This window comes from Cenococcum geophilum (genome assembly GCF_001692895.1).
Source record: "Cenococcum geophilum 1.58 unplaced genomic scaffold K441scaffold_43, whole genome shotgun sequence".
In the NCBI taxonomy this organism is placed as follows: Eukaryota; Fungi; Ascomycota; class Dothideomycetes; order Gloniales; family Gloniaceae; genus Cenococcum; species Cenococcum geophilum.
In genome coordinates this window covers 713,493-723,055 of record NW_027137601.1, presented here as the reverse complement: position 1 = coordinate 723,055, position 9,563 = coordinate 713,493, and the positions used below count along the sequence as shown (strand labels likewise).

General features: G+C 35.8%; 1 protein-coding gene across 1 annotated transcript; it reads right to left on the bottom strand.

Annotated features, from left to right (window-relative positions):
- Window positions 1-9,141: 9,141 nt before the first annotated feature.
- On the bottom strand, window positions 9,142-9,309 carry K441DRAFT_577393 (uncharacterized protein; the record flags this gene model as incomplete). Its single annotated transcript, XM_067644238.1, has 1 exon — window positions 9,142-9,309. A coding segment is annotated over one exon (168 nt), but the record flags the coding sequence as incomplete, so codon positions are not given.
- Between the last annotated feature and the right edge of the window lie 254 nt (window positions 9,310-9,563).

Genomic DNA, 9,563 nt, shown 5'->3' with positions numbered 1-9,563 from the left:
CTCTAGTTTCTATTTCCTACTATCGCGCGATAATTCTTTACCGTAAATTCTTCTATAGTTTTTTTAGTTGCGTCTCCTAGATAGATCCTTAGCAATCTCCTTACTTGTCTGAATTGTATAGTTCTCGAGTGTTAATCAGTCCTTATTGTATATATATATGAGAAAACACATACTGTAGGTTGATTAGGCATTTTAATCCTTAAGCTGTTCTATCTTAAGCTTGTGACTTCGTCTCACTTAGTTCTAACTAGTGGCTCCCCTCCTCCTTATCTCCCCTACTTATTCTCGCTACTAGCTCGTACCTGCTATAGTGTCTCTACTTAGAGCGCATAAAAAAGAAGCAGTTTACTAAGTACAAGGAGACGTAGTACCTTAGTTTATGGGTACCAAAGAGGACCAGGCCTTCTAGATGTCTGTTTCTCTACAAATCAAGTCAATTAACATAAATTCTATACATAATCTCTATAATGTTGTGAAGCCTTTATTGTCTTGTACTAAAGGGCTAGAACTATGGCGAAATCAGATATTTCTCTTCGCAACTACAGAGGATCTACATGTAAGGTATTTGAGTTAAACACTAAATGGAAATCGGCTTACATTAACTGCTCTTTTCCTCTTTTAGCAAGGGAACAAATAGAACTAGATAGCCGCTAGGCTTAGGTAGTAGCGCTATATATAGATAGTCCCTATCTCTCCCGCTTTCCTAGTGAGAAGGAGGCTTAAAACTTTCTAAAAGAAGAAGAATGTAGAGACTCTTCGATAAAGTCCTATATCAGTGAATACAGGGATGTTCACGCCATGTCCTATGATAAATGCTCTGTATGCTAGGGAAAAGAAGATAGAATCGCACGAAAACTGTAGGGTTCGCTGGATCCTATGAGTCTTTCGGCTAGTAGAAAATTGATGTGAGGAAAAGACAGGGAATCCCTTTAAGTTAGAAGGAAATCCTAATTGCAGAGGGTAGCTGCCTGCAAAGGTAGTTGAAATTAGCACTAGAAGTGGTCTCTGCCTACTATACACGTATTCAAGTGCCAACAATATTGGCTAGTATGAGAGATTAGATGCTACTAACCAAGGCCTTGCATCCGATTTTGAGTGCCCCAGCGGTATACCTTTTATCTAAGGACCACTTTCGTGGTTCTTACTTGTGAATTTATGAATAGAGGAACGCACCTTGCAAAGCACACCTATCCCCTCGTTGTACAGCCGATGATTGTATAAAACAAGCTTTGCATGAGTAGCAAAAGACTGCGAGTCTTTGAAAGCAGCTCAAGCTTAATTGTATATCAACTGTAGTATAAGCCTTAGAAGTTCTCGTATATAAGGAGAAGGAAGGAGGTCATTCTCTGCTAGGTTCTAAAACTAGCGGGGAGGAAATTCTGCATTAGTATATGAACATCGAATGTAGGAATAAAAGACAGAGTACAGCAAACCCCTACTAGAAAATTAGTGAGTTTAGGAAAAAAAATAGATATTCATTCTTCAGTACAAGCAGCCTAGGTACCTGGATAAGGATAGAGCAAAAAAGAGCAAAAAGTGTCCTACTTTGTTCTATTCCAACATCGTTGCCAGGGTTTGTAACCTTAATCCTCTCGCTCAGGGTAATCTAGCTATTTGACCTAGAGTAGCTATCTATATAAGGAAAACTATTTCTAGTATTCTACAATATAGAAATAGGGAGGATATCTGCAACGATACAGATATTATAGTATTAGAAATCTATAGCCAACTTAAAAGATTTCTACTATTTAACATCTATAATGAGAGACAACTAGACGAAAACTCTAGAACCTAAAGAAGTAGTATAACTACAATCTCTAGGGCCATTCTAGAACTAGAAATAGATCTCCCTTTTATACTAATAGAAGACTATAACCTATACTATAAACAATAGAACGCGCTAGCTAAGAACCTAACTAGGGAGGCTAAAGAACTAGTAGACTGGCTAGACAAATATAACTGCCAACTACTAAATTCAGACGAATAGGAAGGGACCTTCTATAGATCTAATATAAGGGAAAAGTCTATTATAGACCTAGCCTTCTACTTAGGAAACTTCCAAGAAAATACCTGGGATAATTAGACTATAATAGAAGAAACAGGATCTAACCATAAGACTATAGCATTCTCTTTATTTACTAGAGAGACGTAAAGATACCTAAACCCTCTTNAAGAAACTCCTTTCTCTATAAAAAAGGCAAACTGGGAGCTCTTCTCTACCTCTTTAAAAGAGCAAGTTCTAGGGCTAGAACTAGAAGCGAAACTTTTAGTACTANAANAACTAGTAGGAGAAAACCCCTATATAGAGATAGGAGAAAAAGGTCCCCTAGCCTCTCTAGAAGATTCCTATAGACCTAGGGATAGAAGCTTAAGTACACTAGTAGATAATCTAGTAATAGATCTTACTAGAGGTATAAAGCTANNAGNANAGAAAGCTATCCCTAGATCTANAACCTNCGAATTCTCTAAACNATNGTNGAATAAAGAGCTTCTAAAGAAAAGACAAAAAATGGCAAAACTAGGAAGACTTTAAAAAGAACAACCTACTAGAAGTTCTAGACTAGAAGCCTATAAAGAAGCCAAAAATCAATACTTCCACNCAATAAGAGAAGCTAAGACTAGCTGCTGGAATAGCTTCCTAGAAAAAGCATAAGGAAAGGAAGTCTTTACTGCCCTAAAATATACAAAGGAGAGAACATTACGAATAATCCCTAGTCTACAGTATAGCAAAGACGGGGCTACTAGACTAGTAGAAAGCTTCNAGGACCAGTNTAAAGCTTTTACAACTACTCTATTCCCTAAACCCCCCCCTTCTACTAGCCCTATGGAGTGGAAGGACTATACAATAGACAATAAATGGGAATGGCCAGAACTAGAGAAAATAGAAGTCAAACAAGCAATTTTCTCTAGCTCTAATAAAAAGGCTCCAGGACCAGATGGGATATCTTTTACAATTCTATAAAAGGCCTACCCTACTATAGAAGATCTTCTATATAGAATCTATAGGATTTTATTTATCCTAGGCTATCAGCCAAAGGTCTGGAGAGAAGCTTAAGGAGTTATTCTCCCTAAAGNAAATAAGGAGGACTATTCCTTACCAAAGTCCTATAGACCTATCTCCTTACTAAACTGCCTAGGAAAGACTTTAGAAAAGATCTTTGCTACTAGATTAGGATATCTAGCTAGTACTACTAGCTTACTTCAAGATTCTCAACTAAGAGGAAGAAGACAGCGGTCTGNAATAGACGCAGTCTTATTACTCCTAAATAATATCCAATCTAAAAATAGTAGGAAAAAAGCTAGACAAAGGATAGCCACTATGTTATTCCTAGACGTAAGAGGGGCTTTTAACCATGTCTCTAAAAACCAGCTTTTATCTATCTGTAAGGAACTAGGACTACCTATAGCGTTTACACAATAGGTAGCTACTTTCCTTAGCAATAGAAAGCTANAGCTNTCCTTTAATAGGCAAATANAAGAAAAAGTAGAACTAGAAACAGGGATACCACAGGGATCGCCTATATCCCCTATTTTATTTCTACTATACATACGCAATATCTGCAGCATACAAACAGAAGGAGCCTACTCTCTTAGCTATATAGACGATTTTGCAATTATAGTTACCTCAAATTCAGCTAAGTCTAATTATAAAAAGCTAGAGAGAATAGCGCTAGAACTAATATCTAAAGCTAAGGAAGCTGCTATTAGTTTTAACGTTAGCAAAACAGAGCTTATACACTTCCATAGTAAACGCACTACTATAGAAGAAGGGTTAAAGCTAGGAGACGTAGAAATATCTCCTAAACCCCTAGTTAAGTGGTTAGGGGTATTTCTAGACTCTAAGCTTACTTTCAAACAACATATAGAAATACAAATCTCTAAAGCAAAAACAGCCTTCTATTTAATTAGAAGACTAGGTAATATACAAAGAGGTCTATCTCTACAAGCCCTACGATAGCTCTATATAGCTTACATTACCACTATAGTAAACTACGGTATACAATGCTGGTAAAAAAGCAAATCTAGAGACTACCTACTAGATAGGTACTAATCTCTACAAAACAAGGCCCTAAAACTAGTCCTAGGAGCGTTTAGAGGATCTCCTAGCCAAGCTGTAGAGATCNAAGCCTCTATTCCTCCTCCTAGAATTAGATTTAAAAAGCTTTGCAATAACTACGCATTAAGAATCCTAAAATTCAAGGAAAACCACGTAATTAAGAAGGTCTATATAGAAGAGATCAACAAAGATAGGGACGAATTAGCAGCTAATTCTAGCTCTAGTTCTAGCCCTAAAAACTCTACTATAAAGTACCTCTTACAGCCAAAGACACAGCTACTATCTTTAGCCTCTAAAGTTCAGCAGCTAATTTAAAACTAGAAAATAGAGAGAATCTCTCTAGAATGGCAAAAACCGTAGTCTCCTCCTATCTCTGCATTCTTTTCTATCTCAAGGGGTAGTAAAGAAAAAGCTACACAAGAACATCTAAGACTAGTAGAAAGTTTATAAGAATCCCTAGAGTGGGACCTAGTAGATATATACTATACAGATGGCTCTAAAGACAATAAATTAAATGTAGCTGCTATATATAAAATAGGGGAGAGAAATAGGATTAAATATACAACGAACTGGAATCTAGGACCCTATATAGAAATTATAAACGCAGAGCTTTATGCAGTCTATAGGGCCCTAAAACACCTAAAATAACAAAGACTAGAAAAGAAACAAGTCTATATCTTTATAGATAGCCAAGCGGCTATTAAGAGATTACAGCTTAATTCTCTTATAGGGGGGCAAGAACTAGTCTTTAAAATTACGCAAAGCTGTTCCTATTTAGCTAGTAAGGGGATCTCTATTAACTTCTACTAGGTTCCTAGCTATTTAGGAATCTATAGGAACGAAATAGCAAATAAGCTAGCAAAAAAGGGCCTTTCTAGAAGAAAACTACAATCTTTTTATACCTCCTTAGCCTATATAGGGAGAGCGGCAAGAGAAGAGATACTAGAACAGTAGAAAAACAACTAGCAGCAGAATAAGAATAAAGGAAAACACTATACTAGGATCTATAAAGGAAGCCATTCCTTTTCTCTTAAAGCCCCTAAGGATAAATATCCTANAAGGCTANAATCGGCTTTCTNCNAGCTAAAGCTANNAAAAGGCTATTTTAAATCCTTTACTAAAGTAATAGGAGAGGATAAAGAAGGTAGATACTTTAGGGAATATAGAGCACTACAAACCCCTAGATATCTACTACTGGACTACAACCTATATAGGGAAGAAAGAAGAGAAATATAAAAGAAACTAGGCTCTTCTCTCTCTCTAAAGAAGCTATTTTATATACAAAAAGGAAGAGAGGCGCTTTTTCTATTTCTAAGTAGGATAGGGATAGCTACTAGAAAGTGGCTAATAACAGCAGGATCTATAGGAGGTAACTCCTACTAGGCTCCTAGAAAAGAGATATTAGTAAGTAAAAGGATAGAAATAAATTACAAAAGGACAGGGAAAGGCGTTAGGATTTCTTATTTTCTTATAGTTTTCTACCATTTTCTCATTCCCTAGTAGTTGCTTGTAACTTAGTATTTTACTAAAGAACTATAAACCCCTAGTTTAGGGGCTTATAAACTACTAGGATATAGTTACTAGTACATATTAAGCTGCCCTAAGGGATTTATGTATATAGGACTATAGCGCCATAGCCTAAAGGCTGCATGCGTAGTATTATACGTAGTATAATACAATAGATATAAAAAAAAAAAAAAAAAACCTCCCCTCTAATAGAGAAAGGTCTATTAGATCCTTATCTTTTACTAAAACATAATATCTTAAAGGGCAAAAAGTCTATATATATTCTAAACCGGTTATAGCCACCGCTAAGATAAACTAAGCATGCTAAAGAAATGGGCTTAGTATAAATTATAAGTCATCCCGATATAAGGGAAAGGTTAATAATATCCCTCTCCAATTCCGGAATTAAAAGTATAGTGTTTATCCTATTAGCAATAACATCCTTAAAATATATTTAAGGGCTTAGTATACGTTTATTTATATTATATATCTTTATCCTTTCTCTCTTTCTTATATACTTTACTACTACTTACTTTACCTCTAATAGCTTAAAGGGATTAACTAGGAGGCTATATACTAAACTCTAAGTACCGCGTTCTATAATTTTAAAGTCTATTTAAATTTTCTAGGTCTTTATCCTTTAGTTAGAAGTAGAAGTTAAGTTAGCGGTATCTATTACTACGGAATTTATATTATCCTATATAATATAGGTATTTTTACTAACTTCTATTTAGTCTTACCGTGTTTAATAGTTATTTTAAGGTATAGTCTTTAATACCTAATCTTCTTCTACTAGTTCTTAGCCTACTAGTTCTATAAATTTATCTAGGTTAATTTAAGTAATTTATCTTTAGTCCTACTCTACTATTAATAGAGGCTTCTATCCTTTTACTAGCCTCTCCTACTCTTCCCTTATAGTCTTTTCTTTATTTCTTACTTATATCTTCTATATTTATCTTTCTTACTTAAATATAAGCCTCTCTTACTTAGCCTACCGCTGCCTCTCCTTTTTAGGCCTCTCTTACTCTAGCCTCTCCTACTCTAGCCTTTCCTATTCTAGCCTTTTCTATTCTAGCCTCTCCTACTTAAGTCTCTCCTACTTAAGCCTCTCCTACTTAAGCTTCTCCTGCTTAAGCCTCTCCTATTTAAGCCTCTCTTGTTTAAGCCTCTCCTACTTAAGCCTCTCCCGTTCCAGCCTCTCCCGCTTAAGCCTCTCCCACTTAAGCCTCTCCCGTTCCAGCCTCTCCCGCTTAAGCCTCTCTTGTTTAAGCCTCTCCCGCTCAAGCCTCTCTCGTTTAAGCCTCTCCCGCTTAAGCCTCTCTCGTTCAAGCCTCTCCCGCTTAAGCCTCTCTCGTTTAAGCCTCTCCTGCTTAAGCCTCTCTCGTTCAAGCCTCTCCCGCTTAAGCCTCTCTCGTTCAAGCCTCTCCCGCTTAAGCCTCTCCCGCTCTATCCTCTCTTGTTTAAGCCTCTCCCGTTCCAACCTCTCCCGCTTAAGTCTCTCCCGCTTAAGCCTCTCCCGCTCAAGCCTCTCCCGTTCAAGCCTCTCTTGTTTAAGCCTCTCTCGTTTAAGCCTCTCTCGTTTAAGCCTCTCCTATTCGAGCCTCTCTCGTTTAAGCCTCTCCTATTCAAGCCTCTCTCGTTTAAGCCTCTCCTACTTAAGCCTCTCCTACTTAAGCCTCTCCTGCTTAAGCCTCTCCTACTTAAGCCTCTCCTACTTAAGCCTCTCCTGCTTAAGCCTCTCCTACTTAAGCCTTTCCTGCTTAAGCCTCTCCTACTTAAGCCTCTCCCACTTAAGCCTCTCTTATTTAAGCCTTTTGTATTTAAGCCTCTCCTAGTTAAGCGTCTCTTATTTAGCCTACTACTACCTCTCCCGCTTAAGCCTTTTTCGTTTAAGTATTACCTATTTAGGGATCTATACTTGCCTATAAGTTATACCACTGTTAATATTAGTGCGGTTTAGCTTTCTAAAAAAGGCGAGGTATATAGATCTTTAGATAAAAAATAACGTTATCTTATTAGATTGTACCCTATTAGTATATAGCTTATCTAGAAATAGTAAAAGCTTATCTTATTCATAATTATAAATTTTTAGAATCCCGTATCTCTTTAGTAACCTATTAGAATAATTAACATTAACTATAACTCTCATTTCCTCTTCTATTATCTCTTAAGCGGTAGAAAAGAAATCTACTATTTACTCTATAAAGCCCTTAAAGGCGATAGGATTATATCGCTAGCGGTCTAGTTTCCTAGCTTCCCATAGAGCTATATAAGCAATCTCCCTATTAGTAAACCGCTAAATTAAACTATAGATTTAGTTAAACTTAAAGCCTAATTAGTAGGCAAGAGCGGCAAACTTATATAGGGCAGTCTCGCTTAAATTATTAGTTGGCTTTACTAATAAATCATTCCTTACCTTTTTACGCTGCGCTAGGATTTTAAGGTAATCGCGTATAGTACTTATTTATATCTATTAGCGTCTAAGGTCTACTTAATCTATTTAACTTCTTAGCCTAAATACAAACCTAGATTCGGACTTTTAGATTATATATTAATTAATCCACTAGTTTATACTAGAGAATATTTACTATAAGGTATAGAATAAGGAGTCCTTACCTAATAGTAGTATTAGTCATTTTACGTAGTTAGCCGGGCCTTATAGGTAATTAAGATCCTTAAAAAAACTAAAGAAAGAAGGGATTAAGCGGTTAGTAGAGATAGAGAGCACTTCACTCTATATAACTTTACAATTTTACTTATTAAAATTACTAAAGATCTGGCCGCGCTATAACTGGCTATATAAAGCTCTAGTATCCACACTATACGCTCTAAAAGTAGTAAGCTCTAATGCTATTACAGTAGCTCTATCTACCTTCTATATTGCCCGTCTATTACTACTAAAGATCTTAAACTAGATATACCTAATATAATCAAAATAACAGAGAATTAGCTATTTAAATATTATTAGTAACTTATAGCGCCTAGATATAAATCCTTACCTTATCACATCCTATATTAAACTATATATATATAATACCTAGTCTTATACCTCCTTTAAGCCTAGGAATATCTAATTACAAGTTAAATGCCGCTCTATATTCTAGGCGATTTAATATACGCTTTAGATTCTGCTTTTTCCGGTTAGATATAGCGGCCAAACAAGCCCACTATTATTCTTTAAAGTACGTATTCCCTAATAATTAGTACTGGCGAATTTTATAGTAGATTTTACTATCATTAGGCTTCTTCTTATAAGAGTACTCTTCAATTATAGTTGTCTTTAGTTTATAGTTAATATTTAGATATAATTAGAGTTAGAGCCTACTATATATACAAAATAGGAATTTCCTACCTACAAGATATAGATCTATAATCTAGCGCTTATCTCTTAAAGGAAGGAACTTAGTAGCTGCTTAAACCTAGTATAGGCCGTAAAGACACTCTAAATGGAAATTAGGAGGAAAGCTTAGCTCTATATAATTATTATATAGATAACCTATTAGCGCCTTAGCGGAAGTTTTTAAAAGTTAAATAGTAGCGTTAAGCTGCTCCTAATCGATAACAGTAGGAAGATAATTTTAAATATCTAGGCAATCGCAACCATTCTTCCGGAAGAAATTCTTAAGTCTTACTATATTTACCTTATCCTTTTCGCATGCGAAATGTAGCACTTTAAGATTAACACTAGCAGTACCTCTATACTTAATCCTCCTCTTCGCTATAAATCTTCGTTTATGCTTAAGAAATCGTGTGTTTTATATATCTATATAGCCTATTTAATAATATTTGCTACAGGAGAATAGGTTATTTATTATAACTAGTATAAGTTTTTAGCTGCGCTTTAAATATTATCCTTAGAACCCAATTCTAGGACCCTCTATTTTTAGCTAACCGTAGTTAGGGGATCCTAGTCACGTTTAAAGAATAGTCACGTCTAGAGAATTATCAGATGCCTAATTGGCCTAAAATGATTAGTCCTTTTAGCAGCGCCAAATAGGAG